Genomic DNA, 14,710 nt, shown 5'->3' on the forward strand with positions numbered 1-14,710 from the left:
TACCAGTGTTCTTCATTTTTCAGAGGCAGTACGCTCACCTTAGTCTTCTTTTTTTGTGGCCAATGTACCCATAGAACCCCTTCTTGTTATTCTTTGTATCCCTCACCAAGTTTAGTTCTGTCGGTGCCTTGGCTTTCCTGATCCCATCCCTGCACATCCAGACAGTGTTCCTGTACTCTTCCAGGACACATGGCCCTTGAATGTACATATATATATAAAATACATAGACAATAGGATGGTTTAAGTTGGCAAAGTAAAATATAGTATATATATATATTTCCCACATAATGTAACAATCATGCATTGATTTTATTATTTTATTTTATTTTTTTTTTTACAATGTGTCAGAAAGGCTTTCTGATCATTTGGGCTCTGTTGTGCTACAAAATAAAGATGTGCTTTTACATTTTTTTCATGTTCCCAGTAAATCCCATTGACCAGTGCTAAACAAGTAATCTCAGATGAGAGAAAAGCAAGTAGGTTTTTGTGGGTTGGTTTTGTTTCAGGATGCTTGGCACTGACATTTCTTTTATACTCTTCACCTTGGTTTATATTTAGAGAACACATGATACTCTTCGGGTTTTGAAAATTTAACAAGAAGATAAATCCTCAGTAGCACACTTCAAAATGATTTTACTGGCTTAAGAAAATGAAACTCTGCATTGTGTTGTCAAAAATCTTCATTTTGTTGCACTAAGTAAAAATATTGTATATTTCATAAATGTCCACAAAATCATATTTTGAAAGCTATAATAATCTGGAACAGTTGCTCATTATGCAATTTATGTGTAATAGCAGTAACAACTCTCTGAAGCCCCATTCATTAGAAGATAACAAAGCACTGAAAACAGTCATTAAGCCTGATAACTATTGCTCTTCCACCCTTTTGTATAGTAGAACAATGGATAAATTATCTGAGCAGAACAATCTGGTTAGGAGTAGTCTGCTACAATTTAATTCACTATTTTAAAAATCTACATAGCAGGAAAGTCACAACAGCAGTTACCTGCATCTCAGTGGAGGAAGAAAAGACAGATTTTGCAGTCTGAGGTACTAATAAACTCACATCTCTGTCACTACTCAAACTCTTACAATCTTAATTCATTGAATGGCACCATACATTTATACAAATGAAGAACTGAAGAAAAGATATATTAAGTCAAAATAGGAAATCTAAGAAAAGAAGAGAGTCTAGAGAATCATCTTTTCTTTCTCACACAGTGGTTGTCACTCAGTATTTGTCAAACTCAATGTAGGCTTGGTAAACATCAAGGCCTTGCCAGAGTAAAAGGATCTGAACAACACTGAACACTGCATTTTGTTCCAGGACCCAAGGAGTTCCCTCCCTTTCAGCACTCTTTATCTCATGTGATGACAAGATTGGACAGAAAGTAAATTACCAGAAAGACCTTTGCTTCCCCTCGCCTGTTCTAAATATTAGAGGATATTGACCTCCAGTCCTGTTTTATTTGAAGGAGTTCTGAATTATTTTCATGTCCTTACGAATCAGATAACATAAATCACACCTAGGCCCCATGGCAGTTAGTATTGCACTGCTCCATGGTTAAATCAGATGATGCTACAAGGGAAAAATCAACAGAGGCTTATCCAGTATTGACTCATGCATGCTTCCTTCCAGCCATGTTATGAATTATGCTAATACCCAGAGGTCAGAAATGAGATTAGAGACCTACTGTCTAAAATGCTTTACAAAACAACAGAAAAAAATATTTATTAATGTTCTTATGCGCTTTTGGACTAAAGATGAAAGACAGACAAGGAGGAGGCAAGAAATTTCACCATTCTCTTGTTACAGATGGGGACTAGAGAGATCAAGTCTCCCTGACATTCTGCAGACTGATGTTTTTTGATCAGGCCCTTAGTGTCTTATCAAAGAAAGGAACCCGTGTCAGAGGCTGGATCCAGTCTCCAGAATCCTAGCCCATAACAAAAAAAAAAAACCTGAAATTGAATTATGATCTCTGCTTCTCTTATATAATAAGCAAATGTATTCAGAAGAGGGATCTCCTCTGCCTTTCATGAGACATTTCTGTGTCCTTTACCTGATCAGAGGCTGGTGTAATGCTACCAGTGACGCATGCACAGTGACGGATATCACTGACAGGTGAAAATAGTCAAACATGACAGGAACATGGTGGTGCAGACCTCTCCGGGGGTGGAAGTGAAGACACAGTGTACGGCTGCTGATCATGGGAATGGCTGGAACATCCCTCAGCCTGGAAGAGAAAGAGGTTTACAAGGATTAGTGAAAGCTTGAGTTGTCACAGCCTGTAACGTGATACAAGCAGCAGTCTGGGAGATGGCTTGATCTGAATTTTTATCACTGCCTGGTAACATTCAGAGCTTCAAGAGAGCTTACATAACTGATGAGTATCTTGAATTGTACTTATGTCTAGTGTAAATACAAATATAATAAATATAAATAATAAGTAAAAATATAATGAACAAAAGAGATATATAATGAAGATCCAATTTCCCTTTGTGATCACCCTTGTTGTCCACCTGTATACTAGTTCTGGAATCATCAAGAACTAATAAATAACCAAGTGATATGCAGTTAGCAAAGTACTCAGCTTGCTTGAATGTTCATAGCTAGAAAAGATTACTAATTGTGATTTTTAGTGTACAACCAATCTATTTTTCCTTAGGCAATCTGTGAGAGGTAAAAGCAGTCCTGTGTCAGAGCACTGAACATATTCAGAGTACCTTTCTAGATAGCTGATCTTCTGAAAAACTTTTTGCAAGAGGTCAGGCAAAGGAGTAGGTTAAGTAACTGCAGAGAAATTATACAATTAGCACTAGCTTCTTCTATTTTCAGTAAATAAAACCCAATGCTTTAATTTCATTGTTGATTATAACTATCCTAGAACAGCTTTCCTAGTGTGCAGTCAGCCATATGACATCCAAGACATCTGTAAAGCATGAGATGTAGATCTGAGACCATGCCTAACTACGTCCTCCCGAAGTAAGGGCAAGTCATTCCTAAAAAAAAAAAGAATTATTTTACAGCATTAAAGACACTTCTGATGTAAGCCAATTGCTTTCCAGAGCTAAGAAAAGCTATAATGTCTTGGTTGAGTATGGTGTCGTCCCAAGCAATGTTTCAGTGAGGTTTGCAGAATACATTTCTAGAAATACCACTGCTTTTGTTTAAAGTAAACCGGATTAATCATTCAAATGATAACAGAAATGAAACGTATGTTTTATGCCACAATTTCACAATAATGTGAAAGTTGCATTTCTTTTTTATTTTTGGCTTTCATTTATGTTTCTTCTCTCAGCTGGTGACTGATGGTCCAGTCCCACCTGCTTTTGTGAACAAGGTTTCACTTGTTGTGTCTTGAAGATAAAGGAAACACATGCCTTGAAATTTGTTAAGATGCTTCTGGATATGAATAAAAACACATGAAACACAGCTGCTGAAGTCATCAGAAGCCTTTTCTGTGATTCAGCAAGGTTGAATAAGGTCTAGGATTACGCTTACTGCTATGTCTCAGGAACAGATGCTATTTCCATTTCACCAAGATTTTGGAATCAAATGCAGTGGGAAGAGATCAAAGTCAATGGGAAGACTTTTTCCTCCTAAAATATCAAGACCGCTTTGGTTTTCTCTCACAAGAAAAGCACTCAACATGCTCATCCACATATCTTCAGCCTTTAGTTGTCTCCTGAGATAAATGCTTTCCTGAACAGCAGCCCCTTTCACATGGAAGTCAGTGATGATATTTCCATTGACTTCAATAACAGTAGAGATAGAGCAACACTTAAAACTCACACTTAAAAGAGAAAAAATGTTGTTCATTAATAGAGGAGTGTGAGACACACTTTTCAAATACAGAGATGAGAAACAGAAGGACTTCAACACTAAGGAAAAGGAAAGACATATCAAAGACATCCTTTTTCAAAAGGACTCACTTCATCAAAGTCATTTCCCAATTGAATAAACCCTGCATTACCAACTGAGCTTTAAAACAGCACTTACTGTTGTTCACTATCAGTAAAGTGCAGGTCCAACTTGAGCTGAAAGTCTGCCTCACTCAATGCATCTTCCACCTACAAAAGAGAAAGACAAAGTTATCTTTATAAATTGGCACCTACAATAGTGAAGACAAAGGAGGATGATTTTTCCTAATAAATTGACTCACTGGTACCTTCATCCAACAGATCCCACTAACAAGATCACCCTTCTCTTAGGGTCAGTGAAATATTGGATTGGATTTTGCGAGACAGCACATGAGGACAGCTGTCAGTTCTTTACACTCACCTGGAGAAGTCAACATTGGAAAACACTTCCAGCTTGGCACAGCTGAAGTAACTATAACCTAAGGAAATAACTAAATTAGACTGGAAGAGGGATTAAGCTGCCCAAAACTGTGTTTTATTCTTTTGGGATGTCTTTTCTTCCACAGCCATGTATGTTTAGTAGAATAAAAAAAAAATGAAAATTGTTACTATCAACATAAATGGAAATGTGAACAGAAAATCACTCGATTATCAAAATACTCCTTTTCTGTGAGTATAAGTATCCTTTGCTGTGCACCATAGTACACTGGAAAAATATGGGAACGTAGGTGGAAAAGCAGAATTGCACACTGGGGATCAAGTAGTACAGAGACATCTTTTTAGCCTAATTTAGGCACAAAAAAAGTAACGTGAGACATCTAGATTCGGTCTTTTGTCAGTGGAAAGCAACAAGTACACACATGCAGTGAGATGACCCATTTTGAAGCTCACATCTACAAAGGATAATTGATTTGTTTGTGCCTGTCTCTTTCCATTGACAACAGATGGAGCATGGACAAATACCTTGCTCTTGATATATTCAAATTTTAAATGGCTTAAATTAGGAAAAATTAAGTCTTCTTTCTCCAGCACATTAGCACCTTCTTAATATAATATACGAAAAATATACTGAAGACAATGTCAGAGGCATCTAACCCACTCTAACAGGTAGGATCCACAAAATACATAGCTTAGAACATGTTTAGTTACATTTCCCAAAGCTGAAACTCCATCTGCAGTGTGCCTTTTTCTGTGGAAGCAAGAAAAATTAGAGCCAAGGACTGGTTGTACTTTGTTGAAAAAATCAATGTAGACCCTTCCAAAGTAATATGGTGTTTCTTCTAGCATGATCACAGGCACTGAGATGTGAGAAGAAAATTCCAGCCTCTGTTTACTGAAAATGTGCCTTCTCTTTTGTGTTTGTCTCAAAACATCTGGAAGTATGTCTTTCAGCAAAAAAAGACTTTTTCCTTTTTAATGAGCTGTTGTCACTAAAAATCACAGTTGCTGGCAGTTGCAAAAGAAATAATCATTATTGAAGCTACAGACTGAATTTAAACTAGGAATTAATCTCAAGTATAGAGCAGCAGACAAAGCAAACCTCATCTGCCAACAGAGGGTTGAAATTTTGGGTCTGTGCCTAAGTACTGCTGAGCACCTGCAACTGTCACTGAAATTAGCTTGAGTTTAAACAAGTTCAATAGCTTCAGAGACAGAAGGCTAGTGACACTAGCCCAAAACAGGCTGAGGCAATGAGCAGGTATCTGAGAGGTATTCACAGCTGCACAGGATCAAGCATTACTGTGCAACTGTACAATAGGGTATATTTAGTCCCACAAGTGGATTGAAATTAGACTTCACAGCACAGTGTAAGAACCCATATAAAATCATGTCACAGTTGTCACTAGAGAGATTGCATGTTTTTCTGTATATATTGGAGGTGTATATAATAAAGCAAGTGAAAACTGGACTGTGGTTCTATACTGGAATCTTCACGAGAAAATAGCATTGAAAGGTTTATGCATGAGTTGAGTATCTAAAGCTCTCCACAAACACAGCTTATCTAGAAGTTAATCCAACCCTTAGACATAACAGCTATATACAAAAATTACATGACACAAGTTAATATACAGCTTTGATTCTTGCTAGACTTCACTGTGTTTTACTTTTCTTCACATATTAGAACCAAAGTATATAAGATCTTTTACAGGAGAGAAAATGAAATGGCCTTTCCATAACTCATACTGAAGAGACATTGAGATTTCTATCATTTATTTGTCAGTCTTCTGTATGCAATAATATTGTCCTTAAATGAAATATTGGTTGCTCCTTTAAGCACTACTGGGACTATTATGGTGTTTTTCACAGTTATTTACAAATGGTAATTGCCCAACAGTGTGATAGACAAACAGTTTTTTTTCTTTCTCTGAAGAAAAGATGTAAAGTTTTAAATGAACCTACTCAAGAAATCAGCTTGAAAACAAATCTCTGAAATATAATTCATGTTTGACTATCTAAGCCAGGAAGTGGTCCTTCCAGAGAAGGTATGAACGGTCTTCTGATGTTTTTTAAAAAGTTCTTCAACTTCTCAGCAATAGTAATGATTGAAATCACAACTCATGAAAGAGGAGATAAAGATCTTTATTTGTAGAAATACATTCATATGAAAGAAGGAATATTATTCTTTTCCCTAATATTCCATATAACTAAATAAAAGTAAAGGAAGTTCAGAACATCTGACCTCTGTGAAATGTTTCACATGCTGATCTTGTGTCCAGTCAAAAATGAAATAAGACAGTTCTGAAGAGAGATTTTGAAAGCTTTCTTTGAAATAAGTACATGCATTTCCCCAGCCTCCCCTGCCCCCCCACTAAATCAAGTAAGGCTGAAATAAATTAATTTTGTTCTTTCAGATTTGATTAATTCTTCCTTGTTTGCATCAGTGTTATATTACTCTGTACTTTCTTGTAACATCATCTTGTGTCTTGTGGGAAGTTCCTCATCGTTGGGATGGGCCTATATTTCCCCGTGTTCCTACCTTGGCCCTTAGCTTGTGCCAAAAACACCATATTTGGCTGTGAGCACACAAAATTCTCCAGAAAGCACTGTCCAGAAATCAGGCTGGTTTCTACCCTCTGCCTCTCTCAACAACGGAAAGAACTGACAGGGAGATGCATTTTATTAAACACTGTTTGGAATCTGTTCAATAAAAAGTATTTGCATATAAAAGTAGATGTAGTTTATGCAAGAAAGAACATATAGAAACCAAAATACTCCTATTTCTGCTGAACCAGTCTGGAATCAAAGGCATCATTTCAGTTTTTATTTCTAAGTTTTCAGGTTTACGTTTACTTTTTTTTTGGTTTTGTTTCTAAGAGCTGCAATAAAAGTTGTAACTGAAGTTTCCAGCATCCTTGTGATGTACTACCATAATATTTAACAGTTTAGCCAGGATGTCAGACTGAATCATCTGGCTGTCCCATCTCACTTAAATTTCTCTAGAAAGTACAAAATCTAATATACCATTATATCCCAGCATGCCTCACCCTGTCCTCTCCCAGCTGCTAAATTGTCCCCAAATGGAGCCAGCAAGCAAGGAGACAAGTTACCTGTTTTACTGCTTGATGAAAAAGGCAGTGCTCCTTCTTTAATAGGAATGAAAGCAAAAGCTTATGAAAATAAATTAGACTTTGTAACACTAAAGGCTGCCTCAGCCCTGCAATATTGTTTCCTATGAATTCAAGGAATGCTGCATTCTGGGATAATACAGAAAAAGGCATCTAATAAATGTCAGAGTTTTAAAGAACCATTTAAATGGTGAAAGGTATGCTCAGTGTGACTTGTAGATGGATAATTGAGGCTTCTTCCATATAACACCAAAAAAAAAAAAAAAAAAAGACATATTTCCATATTTAAGCTTATCAAGGGTTATACAGAAAAAAAAAAAAAAGAAAAAAAGAAAAAAGAAAACAATCTAATCTGAACATGCACACTGCAATTCTTTTTTTTTTTTTTTCTTTTTTTTCTTTTTTTGTACTGAGCCTATCTCATCTACAGAACTACCCTAGCACCATGAGGAGAAAGCATACTGCTCCCTTGATGTAATATTTGAATATGCCAGCTCTGGCAGCAGAAACTACAAGGAGCATATAAACCCAACACTTCCATTACCCAACCTAACTGCCTTGCCCATTTACAGAGAAAGCAGCAAACAGACTTACACCTCTCAACCAAAAATGCCACCATAGATCACAACAGGCACACATAGGACTGGCATACTCTGTGTGTTAAATAAGTTAAGTTAAGAAGTGATGAACAGAGACAATATTCAAAAGGCTTTGCTGAACTCAAGATATTTCTCCAAAGCCCAGTTGCAGGAATTGCATCTGACATTATGTGATAGACATGCAATACCATCTCTGAACAGTAGCTGAAAATATAATAGCTTTTATTCTGAGCAAGGTGCCCTGTTAAGTGACACAATTTGCTTTTCCCCATATTTACGATGATTTTTTACAGTCACAGAGGACAAGATGTAACAGCAGAAAACAGAGAACTGGGAGCATTAATCATAAGTGAATTGTGCGAACCTGTGTAGTGGGTTTACGTGGCAAGGTTTTGGTAGCAGGGAGCCATAGGGGTGGTTTCTGTGAGAAAGATCTAGAAGCTGCCCCATGTTTGGGAAGGGCCCCATTGTTTTCCAGATCTGAGCCAATAAGCGATGTTGTTTTGCGCCTCTGTGAGAGCATATTTAAGACAGGGAAAAAACGCTGCGCCACACAGCAGCCGGGAGAGTCAAGGGAGTGAGAGAACAGCCTGCACATGCCAAGGTCAGTGTAGAGGGAGGGGGAGAGGTGCTCCAGGTGCCGGAGCAGAAGTCCCCTGCAGCCTGTGGTGAGGACCATGGTGAAGCAGGATGTCCCCCTGCAGCCCATGGAGTACCACGGTGGAGCAGGGTTCCATGCTGCAGCCCGTGGAGGAGACCACGGTGGAGCAGGTGGCCCTGCACCGACGGAGGCTGCCGCCTGTGGAAGACCCCTGCCGGAGCAGATTCCGGGCCGGACCTGTAGCCCGTGGAGAGGAGACCACGCAGGAGCAGGTGATCTGGCAGGAGCTGCTGCCCGTAGGGGAGCCAGGTTGGAGCAGTTTTCTCCTGAGGGATGGACCCCGTGGTACGGACCCATATCTGGAGCAGTTCTGGAAGAGCTGCTGCCTGTGGGAAGCCCACGCCGGATCAGTTCATCAAGGACTGCATCCCGTGGGTGGGACCCCACAGCACAGGGGACGAGAGTGACCGAGAAGGAGCGGCAGAGAAGAAGTGCTGTAGACTGACCATAACCCCCATTCCCCCGTTCCCCTGCGCCGCTCGGGGGGAGGAGGTGGTAGAGGGTGGATGGGGGGGAAGGTGCTTTTGGTTTGCTTTTTCCTTTGTTTTCTCACTTCTCTCGCTTGTTAGTAATAGGCAATAAATCTTGCTATCTCCTTATGCCGAGTCTGTTTTGCCCGTTACAATAATTACTGCATGATTTTCTCGTCCTTATCTCAATCCTTGAGCCCTTTTCACATATTTTCTCCCCATTCCTCTTTGAGGAGGGGGAGTGAGAGAGCGGCTGTGGTGGAGCTCGGCTGCCCACTCGAGCGGAACCACGACAACCTGCTAAATGCAAGAAGTTTTATAAACCTTTACTTTTTGCATTTGACTCTTTTTAATACCTTCAGAAATGCATTTTGGGTGAACAAACCCGTTTATCCTCTTGTTCTACACCCTTGAAAAGCCAAAGCAACTTCATCACACAGAGATAATGGAGCTTTCTCTTTGTAAAACCACTCTGTAAGTACAGAATTGGGCAGGTGTTCTTTTCCCAAGGAACCTCTTATATAAAGGTGTGATGGGCACAGTGCACAAGTCAGGACAAGTTTTAGCTGCAAGGAATATCATGGGATTATTTCTTTCATTTTGTGAGGTGCATAGCTTTCTGAATATTAATGCAAAAATCATCAGAAATCATCCCTGCTCAACACAGCGGAAACCGCTGTAATTTGAGGGGAGGGATATTTAATCAGAGATGTTCCACTGTGGAAGGATAAAATTAATATTCAATTAAGCATGTTGGAACATTTTTCTAACGAATATTAATAACCTTGCACTTAGTACTTTTTCCTATAAGCACAAAACAACAGTTCTAGGGAGGAATAAATTGATCAAACTGCATGTAAAAAAAAAAAAAAAAAAATAGTGGGAGGGGAAGGGAAGCATTTGAAATGAGCTTAAATTAGGTTCTCCAGCTGTTTCACAGAATCACAGAATCACAAAATTTTCTAGGTTGGAAGAGACCTCAAGATCATCGAGTCCAACCTCTGACCTAACGCTAACAATCCCCACTAAACCATATCCCTAAGCTCTACATCTAAATGTCTTTTAAAGACTTCCAGGGATGGTGACTCCACCACTTCCCTGGGCAGCCTGTTCCAGTGTCTAATAAGACAATGTTAGATCTATATATAACAATTTAGACAATTTAGTTCTATATATAACCCAGGTATGTTTGGGTTGAAGTTAGTCAAAACATAAATTTCAAATCTCTTCATGCTTAAATATGAAGTTACAAAGTGAAGGACAGCCAAGTATCTCTGGCCCCAAATCCAAGTTCAACGCATAGCATTTGATTCACACTGGCTGCACTAGTACTGATGTACTAGAGTATGTCAACAAGTTACTCCACTGGGAAGCCAGGGTGTGGACTACTCGTCATGATAGGTGCAGTGCATAGGGTCTGACCTAATGCAGATGTTTTCAGTGTTGGCATTCACATCTGAACAAATGACCCCATGCACCCTCATCAACAGAGATAATGATAAATACAGGATCTCCTTCTAAGGCAGATGCTGATGAGAGGTCAGATAAGCCTTGCCATTACCTCCCTCAGTTATATTGACCTGTGACAACACAGGAACCCCATAGTTACCTCTCATATGGAAGTATGTGTGTGATGGACACCTAAAAGTTAGGTAAGAGGAATCCCAACCCTCCTGTTTTTTATGAGTATCCCAAGACAACTCACCCTTTCGCCATCCAGAAGCAGGTGTACTCTGAAGTTCATTGTTTCATTAAGAATGATCTCTTCGTTCCTGTACAAAATCTGAAATATTCTGCTGTAAACGTTGTTTTCATGCACGCAGGCCGAGCAAAGGCTGGAATCACCTGCACAAAACACAGACAGACTAACAGTGTGATTTCTGCAGGGAGACTATTTTCTCTCCTACACTTCATGATTATCTAGGCCAGTTGTATTAGCACTTCTAATTAAACACTTGCATTATCAATAATTAATGTTAATGAAGCAGGTTGTTGTTGTGGATTGCAGGTTCCCAAGCATGGCACTTAAAGAAAACAGATGTTCATCCAACAGAAAAAGGTGCATGCTTTAGAATGAAACAGATTTTCACCTGAAGCCCACTGCTTATTAGATCTTCTGTCACTGACAGGAATAGAGCTTGGCTTGTCTAGCTGTACAAAACTACATTGTAGGCAACACTTACTGCAATGAGTTCCTTCCAGAGGAGTCTGCAATACCTGTGTGACCATTTAATGAGCAATTGGGCACCCGAGTGAGGTACTTTCAAATGGAGTCTTGGCTTTTAATCTGAATCACTTGCTAATTCTACTTCCATTGCCCCTGAGCAAAAACAACTTCCAAAATGTATTCAGAGCCAGCTTTACCTTTTTTTTCCAGCATTCAGTTCTGTAGCGACCTAAGCTTTTGAAATGTAATCCTTTAGCAAATGGTATTTTGGAACTCTCCTGATGAGGTGTGCTTAAAAAAGCTGTACTGATATCAGTCCTTCAAAGAGAGACAGATCTGTGATCTTCATCAGGAAGCCAGCAAGTACATGATTTTTAAAAAGAATAACAGTTTTTCAGGAGGTACTTCTGGGAATTTGTGTCTTTGCAGAATTGTTTTGAGCTCATGAGCTGGGGGAGGATAAAAGACCAGGTCAAGAAGTCTTGGGGACTGCTGGTTTGTCAAGAGCTTCAAATCAGGACAGGTCTATTCTGCTGTGCTAAAGCTACTGCTGCATAACTTGTAGAGCTGCTGAATACATAACTTGCAATCAGAAGTTGGTGAGTTGATACTGACAAAGGACTAAAGATTTCCAGAGGGAACATTTATTTAGGATGGAAAAAAAAAAGGAAGGGAGAGGATTTAAAAAAAAAAAAAAGTACTAAAGGTCCTGGGACAAGGTCCTGGGACAACAATTGTCATTATAATGATTATTTTTTGTGGCACCTGTCTGTTGGAACTGGAATAGTTCCAGACAAAGAAGCACCTTCTTGAAAAAAAAAAAAAAAAAAAAAAAAAAGGAGGGGGGAGGGGAGGAGAGCAAATGAGTTGATTAGAAAATGATAGTACTTGTGCTAATTAATTAGTAGGACCAGGACCATAGGTCTATAGATATAAACTACATTCAAATCATTTTCCTGTTACTGACTTTTACCAAGCACACCCAGGATCAGCCTGTGTTTCACTCTGCTGTTGTCTTCCCAGCTCATATCCTTCACAATAGCTCTGCCAGACAGCCTAGATAAATGCACATTTATTTCCTTGTGCTACACCCGTTAGGCTAGAACGTTTCAGCCTGATTAGCTCTTCAAAGCATGCAGTCATATTTATTTTAATTTAAATCTCATCATATTAGAGACACTGCAAAAATCATATTAGGGGTATAATGCATTCTTATTCCTATCTGGCAGACAAAGGGAGCTTTATGTTATTTGATTTGGATATTGATATACTGGTACTCTTCTAAGATGGAAAGTTTAATGTCATTTACTTTTCAAATGCACTCCTGCACAGACCACTGCTAGTGTGTAATTGCTTTAGGAGCTGGAGTTGCAAGGTGGCACAAAGAGTCATTTCTCTTGTTGGGAAGGTCGAAATCAAAGACAAGCTACTATGCTTAGGGATGTCTCAAATCCGTGCATGTGGGTATACTACAGGGCCAAAAATTGCTTAGTTTTGAGAACGCAGATATAGCTTTGCAGAGATCTGGCAGAGAACTGCAGCAGATGAGTGCCTGATCATCCCCTAAGCAAAACCCGTCCCTGCCTGCTTCAACGGCCGCCGCCTGCTTCTCCACCTCCTGAAGAATGACATAAGGCTGTGGCAGGAGATCCCTCAGAGGAGTGCTCAGCAGCACGAAGACATCTCAGCAATGCTGACGGCAATACAGGCGTCCTGCCCCTCAGAGCAGAGGGGATGACAACATCGCCGCAGACGCCGCTCGTCAGGCAGCAGGACTCACTCACGCACCCTGTGCTTTGTTGTGCAGGCAGCAAGCAGGCTGCGCCGCTCTGCTTCAGCTTCTTCCACTCACAAAGTGGTACCCATGCCAGACAGGCGCTTCTTTAGCCTGCTCCACAAAAACCTTGTCATCATCCTGGGAACTTTTACAGATTTCTCCTTTTTCCTGGGATGCCTTCTGACAGCCATGTCTTTTGAAACCCACAAACTTGTCTGCTAGCAGACACCGTGGCAGGAAGGTTGGCGTTTGCACGGCTGACGTTCTTTAGAGCTGGTTGCTGGCAGAAGAAGTAGCAGATGTACACCTGTGCACACACACGCCTTTGGCACAAAGCGTAGGGTGGCAGGAGAGCAAAGCTTCAAAGACTCCCCCTTTCTAGCAAAACCTCAGTTACCCCAACAGCTCTAGGATGTGCCTGCACTGCTCACCACTCATGTGCAGTCCAAGGAAGATGGATGTAGTGTGTGGAAACTGCCAGAGATAAGACTGTATTGACCTGTGCTTTTGCTAAATTTCCTCATTAGGAGATGTATTTGTGACACTTCCAGTGTTCCTTAAGCTAGACGTAAGCCTATTTCATTTAATGGTTATCTTCTTTGGGTCAAAAAAGCCTTCAAAATACCTGGAAAGAGCTCTCAGGGCTGTAGGAACCATCTTAAGCATGAAGAGGACAGCTGTCCTGCACTGCTGTTCATTTAAGGGAATGAGAGAAGTCTGTTGATGCATCTCCTTCTCTTTCTACTCCTTCCACAGGAAATATATTGCTATCCTAATAGCACCACTAGCAATCCCTTTGCAGACTTCTAAGTAATGGCATTTTAAAAAAGAAAGGAACTTGAAGTAAGGGCTATCTATGGTAGGCATGAAAAAGCCTGTATAAAACAAATTAGTTTTTTATAACATCTCAGAGTGTATAAATATGGATGTTATAGGAAAGCAGAAGTAAGCAAGCAATGGATAGAAAAATCTGTTTTAACATCTTCCACAAAGAGCACCAGGACATGAAGAACACAATCAGGAACCATAGTTCCCTACAGCAATATGTGAGATCAGATCAAATCTCACTTAACTATGTCTTTGCCTCCTAAGAGTAGGTATAATTTGACGTACTCTGTGGTTGTTGATAATCAAATCAACTTTTGTGCCTAACAAGCCCCTCTATTTGTGCCTCATGAGGGCAGAGCAGAGGGGGACAATCACCCCTCTCCCCTGCTGCCCACTCCTCTGTTGATGCAGCCCAGGATACAGTTGGCCTTCTGGGTTTCAAGTGCACAGTGCTGGCTCATGTCGAATTTTTCGTCTACCAGAACCCCCAAGTCCTTCTCCACAGGGCTGCTCTCAATGAATTCTTCTCCCAGTGACATCAGCTGGTCTTCCCTTGACAACTGATGCAGTCGCCCCATCACTGAAAGCCACCAGATCGGTCAGGCACAACTTACCTTTGCTGAAACCATGCAGGCTGTCTCAAATCACCTCCTTGTCTGCAAGTGCCTTAACATTGCCTACAGGATGATCTGTTCCATGATATTGCCAGGCCGTAGGTGAGGCTCACCAGTCTGTAGTTCCCTGGGTCCTCCTTTCCCTCCTTTCTACCTTTTTTAAT

General features: G+C 40.1%; 1 protein-coding gene across 3 annotated transcripts in view; it reads right to left on the reverse strand.

The window, feature by feature from the left end:
- FAM135B (family with sequence similarity 135 member B) overlaps positions 1-14,710 on the reverse strand; it is a 208,658-nt gene that overhangs the window by 70,379 nt on the left and 123,569 nt on the right. For all 3 annotated transcript variants that reach the window (XM_032182514.1, XM_032182511.1, XM_032182513.1), the window contains exons 4-6: positions 10,866-11,005; positions 4,004-4,074; positions 2,064-2,237 (exon numbers count right to left, since the gene is read on the reverse strand). In XM_032182514.1, coding sequence (XP_032038405.1) covers positions 2,064-2,237; positions 4,004-4,074; positions 10,866-11,005 — 385 coding nt within the window. The remainder of the gene's footprint in view (positions 1-2,063; positions 2,238-4,003; positions 4,075-10,865; positions 11,006-14,710) is intronic.

This window comes from Aythya fuligula, chromosome 2 (assembly GCF_009819795.1).
Source record: "Aythya fuligula isolate bAytFul2 chromosome 2, bAytFul2.pri, whole genome shotgun sequence".
NCBI lineage: Eukaryota > Metazoa > Chordata > Aves > Anseriformes > Anatidae > Aythya > Aythya fuligula.